The following is a 14,250-nucleotide window of genomic DNA, read 5'->3' as shown; positions in this document are numbered from 1 at the left end:
GACATTTAGCATTCAGTCCCTTTTGTCCTAGCCAGCAGTAGGGCCTTGTGGACTTTCTTTTTTTCCTTTTTTGTCCTGTGGCGGAAGGATGGGCAGGAGGGTAAAAACAAGTATAATAAGGTAAAGAAAGGGTTACTGACCTTAAAAAAGTATGGGTGGATTGGCATTTGGTGATGGTCTAATTTATATTTGTGGGGGTTTCTTCTGTGCCTTCTGTAACCTTCTTTCCCTCTTATTCACCTCTGGAAGTGAAGAGATTATGGACGAATGTGCACAGTGTTCCGAGACCGAATATATTCATGAATTTGGGTTCTGCATGGTGGTGGTAGTGTGAGTGGGCTTGGCCTGGCGAAACTTGGTGGTGCCTCCTTAGCGCCACGATGCCTCCTTAATCAACATCATGTAAGGTCACCTGCCAGGGCTCTGCAAATTCACCCTTTCATGGAATGCCTTTTTTAAAAAATTGAAGTGTCATTAACATACAGCGTTCTATTAGTTTCAGGTGTACAACATCGTGATTCAACAGTTGTGCACGTGGTCCAGTGCTTACCATGATAAGCGCAGTTGCCCTCTGTCACCATACAGCATTACTGCAGTATTGTTGGCTATATGCCTTTTAAAGCACACTTTACTGTGGAGAGAGTCACAAGCCCCCTTGACCACGTCAGAGGGAGAGAGAGACACCTTTTCTACTCCTTTCGTATGGAAGTTTTTGCTGCCTTTTCTTGGACAGAAAATTACAGATTGATGGGACTACATTTTCATAGACATTTTGGTGTCAGAGCATTTCAACAAATGTACGCTTTGGGACTCTCTCCTCCCCACTCAGGAGACGATGTCTTAATTATTTTGACCAAAGCCAGACTGTGTTGTGTGTTGTAAACATCTGGTTTATCATTCATCCAGCTGAACTGGTTTATATTTTGTTAGAAGAAAAGGCTTGGGATTAAAGGCATTTAAGTAATTAAGCACACGTCAAGACAATTTGGTGATGGGTAAATATAGTCTCTGTTAAATGCACCGTCTGGGGCCTCTGGTTTAGATTTACGTCCGGCTGGAGTAGGGGGATGAAAGCAGATGCCCGGCGGACTGGTCCCTGTTCTGGGGGGAATCAAAACCAAATGGGTTTTCAAGAGTTCAGCCCCATCCCTCTAAGTACCTGTCCCGCTGGATGAAAGTTTTCTTTGTGTTTGGCCTGGAGGGAATAGAGCCGCAGTCCCCATCACCCAGCGGCACTCACAGATTTAATGAGGCTCTCTTTGGGAGGCCTACCATAAACTGTGCTTTGGTTGATCCTTTGTGTCCGGGAAGCCAGAGATGTCCTGGAAGCTAAATGCTAGGCCTCGGGTTTTGTGTTCCAAGTGTGTGTTTTAGGTACCAGTCCTGGAGCTTGAGCCCACCCTGCTTTGTTCCTTGGCCCTGACCCTCTGGATGGATGATGCCAAGGGACAGCGTTGCCAGGCCTGGCCGGGTCAGTCTGTGTAGAGCTGTGGTTGGCGTTGGGCAGAGGGGAAGCATGAGCCCTTTCCTTTAGGGATCATAGTTCTAAAAACAAGAAATATGAAGAACCTAGTGACTCAAAGGGACCGTACGGATCAGTGAGGGGGTCCCTAGTGAGCTGTGCTGTGTTTGAGCCGAGACACTGCTTCTCTTTGTGGGGAGAGGGACAGGACAGTGTCCTCTGTGCTTTCTCCTTCTTGCTGGCCCTGCTTCTGGGGGCAGTGGGATGAGTGGTTAGGTCTCTCTTTCTCTGTCTCCCTGGGTCTAGAGCAGAGAGGAAAGACTAGATGTGATCCTGAAGAAGAAAGCTTTGCCATTATGGCCAGATGGAATGGTGCATGATGGAACCAATTAGCTCATTTTTGCTGAAAAGAGAGGAAAAAATTCAGAATTTCAGTTTTCAAAGCAGAGACTCCTTTTTAAAAAACGTTTGATTATTTTCTTCTTCTTTCAAACTGATTTCCATGCTTGTTTGGGGGTAGGATCTTGGTTTCTGAAGTCTGTGGGTGACCCAAGAGGCCAAAGCAGTTCCCATTCTTGGGTGAAGTTGTGGCTGAATAGTTATTTTCAACTTGCTTCCCCCACCCTCCCCATTCTTTTTCTTTTATGTGCTGTTGCCTCCCTGTGTAGCAGCCACTGGTTGGAATTGCCCGTCTGATGCCCTCTGGAAAAAGGAGGTACACAGCCCTGGAGGACAGAGACACATCATGTACAGCATTTTGGGGCTCTGGTTATCTGGGTTGGGACAACTCAGGTGTGATGAACTGAATTGTATTGGCCCCAAGACAAAGAACCATTGGTTGGGTTTCCTCTCTAGGAAATGGACTAATTGACTAGAGTTTAAAGGTTCTTCATCAGCATAGGTTGCCATAGAAAATTGGAGTAGTGAAGAAGATGGTGCCTGTGATAAATGGGAAGAGATACTGCGATATGTTTAGCCATGGGGCTGGTTACTCTTACCCACCATTATCCCTTCTGTGTTCCCAGCAGTGTACTAGGTGCCATGAGAGATACAGGTGAGGGGAGAATGCTCTCTGACCTTGGGTACCTTGTAAGCCTTCAGGAGACACACAACAAGGGGCAGACAACATCCCACAAGTGAAGTGAGCTGCCTGTTCCAGGCACGTGGTGCAAGGGAAGCTTTATTTGAGACCTCCAGTGATTTAGATCCTCCTGAGGATCTGGCAGCAGGACCCCTGAGTCCAAGTGGTCAGCTTAATGCTGTCAGACACTCGGCTGCTGTGCTCAGTGCCCAGCACAGCAGAGATTTCAACACCTGTTTAACTTTTTCCAGGCAGGCTGGGGGCTGTCTTCAGGGTGTATGTTGCTGCTGTGGTTACCATGGGTGTGAGTGCAGGGATTGATTGGGTCAGGGTAGTGCACAGGGTGCGGTCTAGTTTAGAGCTCCATCCGCCTGTGATGCTTCAGCCTCTATCCATGTGGACAGCCCTTTTGTAGCTTTGGAACATCCCCCACCCCCCTCCTCACTTGGGACTCCTCCCCTTGATTATTGTAGGGTGGCTTCACATTGCTGTGGTTATGGCTCTTGAACTGATTAATGATGCTCAGAGTGAAATTGTAGTCTTGTGAGTAAGACAGATCTGCAGCTCATTCAGCACCCCCCAGGCACCCCTCCCCGTCCGCACTCCCTTTTACCCACTGTCTATTCCCCCCCAGCCCCCAAAGTTATTTCGGGTGGTTTATGTTCATGCCAAGGAGGAAACTTAAAATCAGGAGAGGACTGGTCCTTTGGTGATGCAGCAGCTCTCAACTCACTGCAAGAGTGGTCGCTTCCCAGAGCGCCCCCTGCAGTCTCCCAAGGGCCTCTGCTTCTACGTGGGGCCTATGGCTGGTCCTCCTGGATTCCAGGGTCCTAAAAATGAGGCGAATAGGGGCAGGGTTTGAAGAAGAGGAGGCCGATGAGGAGAGAGGATTGTTTGAGAGCCTCTGTGGTCTCTGAGTATGTGGGTGGGGTATCGCTTGGGAAGGGGAGGTGGAAAATGTTGTCTAGATTTGTTATCCATCCTTGTCATTTATCCAGAGCCGTGCAAATGCACATTACTTAGCATTTGCACATGATACATGTTTTCCTCCCAAACCAATTTTCTTCTCATCTCACAACTGTCTGTAGTCTCTCTGGAAAGAATGGTTCAGAGCAGAATGTGTGTTTGAGACAAGGGAAATCCCCATGAACCAGAGCTTACCCCTCCTTCTCCCCCTCCGTGATTACACGTGTATCCTCGCATGGTAGGGTCGTCGGTACTTAGGGTTGGTGGGATATAATGTCTCCCATATGGGAGCCAGTGACCCAGGACAGACTATCCTGAGTCAGAACATACAGACCATCTTATAGTCTCTGAATAAAACCATGAATGAAACAAGTAAATAACAGTGCCTTTGTCCTGAGCAGAAAGTTCTCTGTTGTGACTATACCAGAGTTATAGGGACAGAGTCACTGACTCATTTAGCATATATTTCGTAGGGTCTGCTATGTGCATGTGGTGTGAAATACTGTCGGGATTAAAAAGTGAATCTCGTGTGTGGTTCTCAAACTTTGTGATCTCAGGAAACCATTACACTTTTTAAAAATTGAGAGCATCCAAAGGGCTTTTGTTTTGGTGGGGTTATGTCAGTCAATATTTATTGTATTAGAAATTAAAACTGAGAAATTAAAAAACAATTTTTAATGTTTATTTTTGAGAGAGAGAGAGCGAGTGAGGGAGAGGCAAAGAGAGAGGGAGACACAGAATCCAAAGTAGGCTCTAGACTCTGAGCTGTCAGCACAGAGCCTGATGCAGGGCTCAAACTCACACACTCTAAGATCATGACCTCAGCTGAAGTCGGACGCTTAACCGACAGAGCCACCCGGGCACCCCAAAACTGAGGAGATTTTTAAAGCACAAGGATACACAAACACACATTCCATTTGCTGTCAGGGGGATGATGCCACCCCACGTCACAAAATCCCACTGTACACTCATGAGAGAATAGGAGAGAAAAAGCAAAAAATGTCCTAGTGCTATTATAAAATTAGTTTTGACCTTCGGAGCATCCTGAAAGGGTCATGGGGGCCCCCAGGGTTCCCCAGACCACACTTTGAGAACCACTGCTCTACAGTCCTCTACCTCCGGGAGGGAATGGTCCAGGCAGACCAGCACTGCTCTGGGACGGAATGGGAAGGCACCAGAAATGAGTTCTGATAACGTGCTGTGGGATGCTATGACATATACTTTTCCTGGTCATATGACAGTAAAATCCATAGTCATTCCTGTGCTGTCACTGAACACAGGTAGTGTCACCTGATGATGGTGGCAGAGACTTTGCGGTGGTCCGGGGGCAGGAGAAAAGGTGAAGCATGAGGTTTGAGAGAGTATATTTGATACTGAAACATAACTTTGTTTTGGGGAAGTAAAAATATTGTTCTTAGGCTAAGAACTAAAGCTCCACAGAAACTTGTAGATTGAGGGGTGACAGAGGAGCACGCAGTGCCTGTTTCCAACAGACAGAGGTGAGGTCGAGAAACTCCTGCCCTACAGTTGCCATTTTCATCTTCCTTTCTTCCACAGGCATTAACTCTCTGATCGCCAACAACATCTATGAGGCTGCCTACCCTCTTCATGACGTAAGTATCCTTTCCGCGCAGTCTGCAAACGGCTGTGCAACGCAGGGGACACGGTGGCCGAGTACACAGCAGGCGAGGCATGAGGGAATCACGCCGCTCAGACACCTGGGCCGAATCCAGCCTCCTTGGGGTGGACAGGAATCCCCACAACTGCCTCTCCGGGTATTGTCTCAATGGCGGGATGAGCCGGCTTTGGTGGGAGCGTTCCCCACATGCCCTGTGGTGGTTTTGGGAAGGCAGACGTGGCATGCCAGTGTATGATGGGAGGGGGTGGTGGTGAAGGTGGGTGGGTGGCGGTGGAAGGAGAGTCGAAGGCCCAGGTAACACACATCCTGGGCGGTCAGACCCTGAAAAAGTCTGAAGGTGATATTTTGTGTGTGATTGTTTTGTGTGGGTGTGAAATTCCTCATCCTTAATAGGCAAATATATATTAAGTATCAGGTTTTTAAAAAAAAAAACATATTTAACAATGTTGAAGCCAATCTCTCAAAATTGCTTTTGCTGTTGTTTGGTTCAGTAGAGAAAACAGACGGACTTGTAAGTAAAGCTTTCCTCGACTGAGAGTCGTGTTATAAACATCCCATGATACAGCGCGATGACATTTCTTCAAGACGCTTTGTGAAGAACTTGCCTGGCCTCTGACCTAGGTGCCCTCACGACTGCACTGCTCCTTGACCGGTCACTTCTTTCCCACGGGTCACACAGTCATGCCCAATGAGACTGCGGAGGTGGGGCCTCTGAGTACCCGAAGGAGTTTCCAGATGGCAGTCTCCCACCCCCATACCTTGGCTGTGGGCAAATATGCTGTTAGGTTTTGCTGCTTGTGGACAGGGGGCGCTGTGCCCTGGTGCAGGGCGAGTTCACACCGTTTGCTGGCCATGGCCTCTGCCATTGTGTTTGCTCTGAGGAGGCACAGGCTGATGGCAGATGCCTAGGAGGGGAGCATCTTTGTGCGAGAAGCTGTCCAGAGGAAACATGGCAAATGTTGATGACTAACAAAACTGAACATTGGCTCCTTACCGTGTCAGGCTTTTGACTTTCCCCCAAAGGGAATGACAGAAAGGGGTGACGCTAGAAGATGGAAAAGAAAATCCTTTCTCTGTTTTTGATAGTTCCCTTGGCTTGATGCAGCCATCCCTCCTGTCTTACAGGGTGAATATGACAGCCCAGGGGATGACACGAATGACAGAAAGGTAAGCCGGCCTGGGCCACACTGAGTGCTTGGGCACAGGAGACTGTGGGTGGGTGTGGGGCTGGCCCCAAATGTCCTGTTTACCTGATTAAATATTTTTCAGCAGCTCTTCCACAGCCCCCTACCCCCCAGGCATTGGAAACGTGAGGGCCATTTCTGGTCATTGACATGACTGTGTGTATTGGGTGCTCATACTGGCATTCAGTGCTTGGACAGCCCACAGTGCTCACCATCCTGAAGTCTATCCAGCAGTCCCGCCCAGAAGCATTGTCCCACCTCCGATGATGAAAGGGCCTCAGCTGAGAAACACTGGGCATCCAAATTCCTTAATTTATAGGTGGGAAAACTGAGACCCAGAGAGAGTGAGCACCTTGCCCATGATGACACTGCCACAATTAAAGGGAGGAGGCTTGGAACACCTCTGACTCTCCAATCCAATGTCCCTGCTGAATAAGTGTATTACTATCCGTGCCATTATGGCTGTTTTTTTTTTTTTTTGGGGGGGGGTGTCATCTTTAACTTATTCTTCTTATTCTCTAGTCAGACAAGTGGGGAATAGCCATTCCCAAGTTAGAGATGAGAGATGTGAGGGAGAAGGAGGATCAGTCGTGCTGTATATTCCAGGCAGCTAGGAATCAGAGGTTATAGTTAGGGGAAGGAAAAGGTCCCTTTGGAAGGACTCCTCCTGCACCAATCACAGACAGTACCTGCCCCTACCCTTCTCTCCAGGCTCTCCACCCAGATCCGGTTCTTCTGTGTGGGTGTGCCACCCTCCCTCACCATGGTGCGGCGCTCTAACGATCACCCGCCTCTTTAGTGGGGACTGCCCCATCTGGCTGTCAACCCTTTCATGCCATCCTCCTGCCCAGCTTCCCCCAACCATCAGCAACTCTGGTGAGCAGAGGAGGGAGGGCAGAGGTGGGAGGGCTGAGGAATTGAAGCCCGAGGAGTTTCCCTCCCCCCAGCTCTGTTGTCTGGAAAATTATTCATCCCCCAAGTTGCCTTTTGAGCAGCCTTCTTTTTATCCTGCCTATTAGTCCCTGTTATGAAGTGTTAAGTATTAAAAACATAAAAGGTCTTTTCCAGAAATACTGCTGTGATTGCTTACACATGTCCCCTCTCTGCCTGCCCAGGGAATCTGCTGTAGTATTGCGATGTCTTAACCTCATCTGTTTTCTATCTGATGCTAATAGTCTCGGTGTTTAATTTCCTGAAAAGTCCCGGATCAGAGTTAAAGGAAAAGGAGGAAGCATTTCTCCCCTCATCTCACCTAGCTCACTCCAACCGTTTTCTGCCCTCCTGCTTTCTCATTTCACCTTCCTCCCCTTTAAAGAGTGCTCACCACTGCTGCCCACCTAAGGATCCTCCTGCTGAGTGGGTGGTGACCCCAGCCGGTCAAGGTGGAGCACTCTACAGGAACATTCCAGAGACCGGGAACACACAGCAACTCCTGGCAAAAATCAGCCAGACCTCTGTTACCTGAACAGAGGCAGAGGGGAGCAAATTGTAGACTATCTAAAATATATGTCTGTTCGTCTTTGGAATGATGTTATGTTAGCATTAACAACACGACACAACAAAAATTTTTCCTTTCAGGAATCTTTCGGGTAGGCCAACAGAATTATTCCCAGTGCACAGCCCAACCGTCAGAATGGGTAGAATCTGGGAGGCAGGGAGAGACCAGGTCGGATGGAACCGCACCTTGGTGGGTAATTCCCACAGCGGATGTCAAAGGTAGCTGTCTTCAAAAGACAAGAGGCCCCTTTCTTGTGGCTTTGCCTTGGGTTTGCTGGCCAGTCCTTATTTTCCTCTGCCACGGTCATGGTTAGGGATATTGGCTTTGCTGGGGTTGGGATAAGGGAATCCGTGAGAGAGGGGAAGCTTTTTTTCTGTCCATTTGGGTTGGGAAACTGATACCCAGCAAGGTGAGGAGATGGTTCCAATGGCCATAAATGATTGTCGAGTCAGGACTAAAACCCTGGTGTCCAAATTGCAGCCTGTGCTTTATAGCCAGGTACACAGGGTCTTCTTGTATGGCAGCGGGAATTCTCAGCGCTGTGCTGGGTTTGTTCCCGCAGTTTCAGTACTGTATGAGTGGGGCCTAAAAGTATCCTAAGGAAGAAAGAGTCCAAACCTCTGAATACGTGCAGCATATTGATTCGTTTTAATTGCATTATAATAGTCTAGTGTTCTTGGAGAGACCTGCAGGAAGGATTTTGGTTGGGTGCCAGGGAGAACCGTTGCATCTGTTGCTGGGGGGTGTGAAGGGTTAGGCACTGCAGTGGGGTCACCCCTCTGGGGGCCTTTAGGGGTGATTTGCAAGGGCACCCCAAGCTGCCCATCCTGCCGGTATCTAGATGTTCTCTTTTACTCTTCCCTGCAATTCGTGCCTGTTCCCATGATCTCCTTGAGGCCCAGGCTCCTCATGGGCAGATCCCAGGAAAGACCAGAGGCCCCCGAGAATGCAGTCTTCTTCCCTTCCAGCTTGCCTTGTGCAGTTGTGCAGTTTCGATGACTCAGCCCCAGCCAGGGGCTGGAAGTCTCTCTCTCCCTGTTCCTGGAGGCTAATTAACAAGACGCAGCCTGCCTCTGAAGAACAGGGGTTTCCCACCTTTTTTTTCTTTTTTTAAAGTTTTTATTTATTTACTTAGAGAGCAAGCTGGGGAGGGGCAGAGAGAGAGAGAGAGAGAGAGAGAGGGAGAGAGAGAGAATCCCAAGCAGGCTCCACACTGTCAGCCCAGAGCCTGACTTGGGGCTCAAACTCACAAACCATGAAATCATGACCTGAGCTGAAACCTAGAGTTGGATGTTTAACTGAGCTACCCAGGAACCCCGCATTTTACACCTTTCTAGAAAGCAGGGCAGCAGGAAGAGAGAGCAGCATGGATGTGGATGGGTCTCCCCTGGCTGCCAGTAGCCACCTAATTCCACATTAGCTGGACCTGCCTGGTTTTCCTAAGCATTCCAGGGAAGTGACCATAATCATCTAATGAGGGCCGCCTTAGCCCTGCCAGCTCCCGCAGCTTCCTCACCCACTTACAGGGGTGCCTAAGGTACATCACTGGAATGTGATTCTCCTTAGCAGTTTTTAAACCCTGGGTCTTGTATTTTCCAGCTTTTGCAGATGATTGTTTTCTCTAGTGGACGGTTATAAAGTGACCCACTAAAAGGTGTGTGAAGAGAGTCAGTCTGTTTTTCTGACCAGAAAGGTACTTTTGTCCTGGGTGTCACTTGAGGATTGATTTTTCTCCTCCTGCACTAATTTTGCTACTGGAGAAGACCGAGATAGTTGAAGTGAGTCACTAAAAATTCAAACAGGTCATTGCAGGATCTGGGAGTAGAATTCCATTCTCTTCCATTGAGTTTGCTCTGTTCCATCACCACCTTTCGGTGGGCTGCAGCTGGCATCTTTCTTCCTGTTGCAAGCCTGGCTCTCGGAGGAGCTCGAGAGGGCCTCGAGTCTCAAGCATCTTGCCATTCTCTGGCATTGCAAATGGTTTTAACAGTCGGGTTCCTTTACAGTCTCATGAAATACTAAAACCAACTGACCCGCTGTCAAGTGTGATCCCCAGGGAGCCCATGGGCTGCTTGAATGCCCTGATCCTTCAGGCAGGGTGGCCCCTGTGGGTCGTTGCTTCCTGCTGTAAAGGTTTAGGGTCAGGCCGACACCCGGGCCTCTGAAATAAGGTACTGTCCATTGAGAGGGAGCTGCGGACCTTCCCGAATCTATTTGCAGGCTTGGTCAGTCGTGAAGAGGACGTGGTGTAGCTCTGAGGGAGAAAATGGATTTACTAAAAGCTGCATTAGAAGAATCTAGACTCTGCACATGTAAAGGGATTGTTACGAGATACTGTGGATGTCTTCCTGCACCTTCCTCCACCACGCTAATCCCTAGGGGGCAGACTCCAGAGCACGCCTCCCTCCACCCTAACTGCCAGTCTGCTCTGGGACCCCGTAACCTGGGCTTTAGTATGTAAGACTCACTTGGTCTCTAAGTATGTGTGAGTGAACATTTGTAGAGATGGTGAAGGGTCTGCAGCGCTCGAGCCAGCCTGGACAGAGCCACGTGGGCATTCGGCCCTCACTGCTGCGTCACTTCCCAGGCTTGGTGTCCAGTAGCTGGAGCTCCATTGCAGGGGCTGCCCCGTGATGTCCTCTGTGTCCATCCTGCCCATCTGCACGGGGCTCACACAGCTCTCTTGGCTCATCCTCACAAACTGAATCTAGCTTTGTGCTCCGAGGGTGCCACGCTGAGAAAGGGACCTCCAGATGTTTCTTGCAGCATGCTCGATATCCCACCAGGGGCAAGGCTTGTGAGCTTGGCTGTCAGTTTGGGCCCAAGCCAACTGTGCCATACTGGTTCTTGGAGTGTTTTTAGTTTTTCCCTCCAGGGCAGTAGCAGATGGATGTTCTCAGGCTCAGGCTTTGGCTTGATATGTGACTCGGAGAGGAATCTGCTCTGGAGGTCAGAACCGGGATGCAGGCAGTGACGACCCACAGCCCTCAGGGGAGTCCTTGCTCTTACCTCCTGACGCACTTCGGCCTCCCTTTGGGCCACAGATGATGACAGCCAGGTGCTGGTGAGTGCAGGGATTGCACTATGAGAGGGAATAAAGACCCAGGGCAGTAGTAGCTCCCCGGACAAAGGGGAGGAGGTGGTGTAATAGGAACAGTGAGATTAGGTTAGATGCCACCTGCCCGGAGTGAGCGGCATCCAAACTCACGGATTCACATCCTGCTCTGCTGGTCATGGCGCTGCGTCGCTTTTCGTGTGTGGGTTTCCTCCTCTGCAAGTGGCGGTGACTAAGGCTGCTCTGTCAGGGTCCATGTGGTTTCGGGTTCTGTTCTGTAGTGGTTGGGAGGTATGATGATGATAGAAGTCTTTACCCATTAAGGAGGAACGCCAGTTCTTATGTCAGTTTACTTAAAAAGCATGTCTTTAAAGGTTCTCAGGTGAAAAGGATGGCTTCCTAACGTACAACTGGATATCTAAAATACCTAGTTAGAGCAGGGTCTCCTTGACAGAATTCCTTATGAATTCTGTGTCATGTGTAAGGACGTGTGATGTGTAAGGAGAATAAAGAACATAACAGGATGGCCAGTGTATTGTCAAAGCTTGACGTCTAGCTTGATTTGTCAATGCTAGACGTATAATTCAGTTACACGCTAATATCTATTCGGCTTGGGTATGTAGATGACGTCTAATAACGGTTCATTACCAGATCACTTCATTTCCAGGCGGATGAGCTGTGAAGCTCACCGGTGAAGTGTTTGAAACCAAAATGCGGTTTGCTGCTGGGATTGACACCTAGGTTTTGTTAACTTCTAGAATGTGGTACACTCAGGTGTTGCCCCCACAGCTCCACAGAAACCCCTCTTGTCAAGGTCATGCGTGACCTTACAGTCACCGAGTCCGGAGGTCACTGCTCCATTCTTATCTGACCTGACCCATCAGCAGTGTTTGGCACAGCTGGTCATTTTCTTCGTTTTGAAACCAGTTGTCCCTTGGTTTCCAGGACACCACACACGTCTAGCACATTCCCGGCTGCTCTGCCGTCTCCTGTGCTGTTCATCATCTCCTTGCTCTCTGACCATTGCTGCACTGGGGCCCTGATGTCACGCCTCTTCCTTACCTACTTCCTCTTCCTTGGTGGTTAGATCCTTAGTTTAATGACCTTATAAGTCATCTCTGGCCTGACACCTCCCAAATGTACATCTTCTTTGTAAAGGAGATGGACTCTCCTTTGAACTCCAGAAGCTTACGTCCAGCTGCTTACTCAGTAGCCCCATGTGGATGCCAGAAGGGCATCTTGGATTAGCACGTCCCAAACGGAACTGGTTCTGCCTTGCTGACTGGTTCTTCCCACAGTCTCCCCACCATAGCGCATGGAGTCACCATTCACTCAGCAGCTCAGGCCAGGTTCTCCATCTCTCATTCCACATCCAATCTAACAGTAAATCTTACTCTACATTTAAAATATAAAGTGGAATCAACCACTTCTCATTACTTCCCCCACTGCCTCTGTGGCAAAGGCCACCATGATCTCTTCTGGACCGCTGTGGTAGACCCCCTACTCCTATGCCAGCTCTTAGTCTCTTCTCCACACAGCAGCCGGAGTGGGAGGTCTGTAGTCAAGGCAGGCTGTTTCTCCCTACTCCGGCAAATCTCCCCTCCTGGCTTCCTTCAAAGTCCAAAGGTTTGGGCATGGCCTACAAGCCCATGAGTGATCTGCCACCTCAGTACTTTCTGACATTATCTCTCATTTTTTGCCTCACAGTCACACTGCCCTGGAAGTGCAAACAGGCTTCCCTGTTTTCCCTAGGATATAACGCATGCACTGTCCTCAGGGCCTTTGCACAGGAGAGCACTTTTCTGCCTGGCATATTCCCTCACTTCCTCAGCTCAGAGGTCACTTCAGAGAGGCCTTCCCTTGCCATCTATCTAAAATAGCATCCTACTCCACTCCACTGCCCTTTGTATTCTATTCCTTTGCCTCAATTTGCTTTTCCTAAAGCCATTTATAAATCTATTTTTTTAAAGTTTACTTATTTATTTTGAGAGAGAGAGAGAGTGAGAGAGTGAGCATGTGTGCAAGCAGGGGAGGCGAGGAGAGGCAGAGAGAGAGAGAGAGGGAGAGAGAGAATCCCAAGCAGGCTCTGTGCTGTCAGCACAGAGCCCGACACAGGGCTCGAACTCACACATCATGAGATCATGACCCAAGCTGAAACCAAGAGTCAGATGCTTAACCAACTGAGCCACCCAGGTGCCCCAAGCATTTATAAATCTTACATGTTGGTGTGTTTCTGTTTGTTTCCACACATCAGGGTGTAAGCTCCATGACAACAGTGATTTTGTTTGGTTTATAGCTATATCCAGCATCTGGCATGTAGTGGATGTTCAATAAATACGTTAAATGAGTGAATGAAAGCAAGCCAGGACTCATTTTCCTGGATGAAGCAAAGCAAGGGAATAAAGAAGGTGGGGTTATGATTGTCAAGCACTGCCCCAGAGTGTGATAAAGGTCACCTCTATAGCCTCCTATAGCCAAAGAGGAAGTCAGCCTCTGTAGCCTCCTGCCTTTGGATATCTTTCTGGTGGATCTCGTGAGAATTTTCCTAGAAGCTGAACTTTGGGGATTCAATTTTGATTTGCTAGGGTGGTTTGGGGCGCTAAAATTTTGACTTGCTAGGGTGGACAAACAGGTGAACAGTTGTCCCCCTGCACCTCTTATCTGTTTCCCTGTTTTTCTTGTTTAGCTGCTGTATCAAGAATGGGCACGCTATGGAGTGTTTTATAAATTTCAACCTATTGACCTCATCAGGTAAGATCTGGGGGGCACTCTTGGAAGGACCCTAGAGATGCAGATTCTGAGAGGCACCTGTCAACCCTCTTAACCCCTGGCAGTCTGTTGGCCAAGGAGAAGGATCTGTTTTTCTAGGCTATGATTGTCCTGCTCTATGTCTGATGCATGAGGAAGCAGCTCAGGGCAGGGAGGGGAATGGGGTCTGTGTGGGGCAGCAGTTAATGTTCATTGATATACCATGACTTCTGTCTCTCAGCATATAGTCTCTCTTTCCCTGCCTGTGTGTGTGTGTGTGTGTGTGTGTGTGTGTGTGTGTGTGTATGCAGCTATCACTCTTACTATTGTCCTTCAGATTCATCCTGGAGGATAGGGTGAAGCAGATCTTGGGTTATGCCCAAGTGGCCATGGTGTTGACCAAGAGAAGGGAAGACCTGACTAATCACGTGAGGAATAAACTGGCTCTTCTGACAGGGAATGTCAGCTCTTTATGGCTTCTTCACATTAGAAGGGAGAAGAGACTGGAATCCCTCCCTTCAATGCTGCCCCTCAAATGATGTCTTGGTACCTTGAGAGTTTCCCTAGCTTCTGCAGAACATTAGTGAAAGTCCTTTGAGAGAATGTACTAGAATGCT

The 14,250-nt window shown here is 48.8% G+C and overlaps 1 protein-coding gene across 1 annotated transcript in view; it reads left to right on the top strand.

Moving 5' to 3' along the window:
• LOC125918752 (anoctamin-2-like) overlaps nucleotides 1-14,250 on the top strand; it is a 94,460-nt gene that overhangs the window by 14,682 nt on the left and 65,528 nt on the right. Inside the window, exons 4-6 of the mRNA XM_049624946.1 lie at nucleotides 5,067-5,122; nucleotides 6,274-6,315; nucleotides 13,572-13,636. Of these exons, the coding sequence (XP_049480903.1) occupies nucleotides 5,067-5,122; nucleotides 6,274-6,315; nucleotides 13,572-13,636 (163 nt within the window). The remainder of the gene's footprint in view (nucleotides 1-5,066; nucleotides 5,123-6,273; nucleotides 6,316-13,571; nucleotides 13,637-14,250) is intronic.

Source organism: Panthera uncia, chromosome B4 (assembly GCF_023721935.1).
Source record: "Panthera uncia isolate 11264 chromosome B4, Puncia_PCG_1.0, whole genome shotgun sequence".
Lineage (NCBI taxonomy): Eukaryota > Metazoa > Chordata > Mammalia > Carnivora > Felidae > Panthera > Panthera uncia.
The sequence above is the reverse complement of the archived record's forward strand: the minus strand, read 5'-3'. Positions and strand labels throughout refer to the sequence as shown.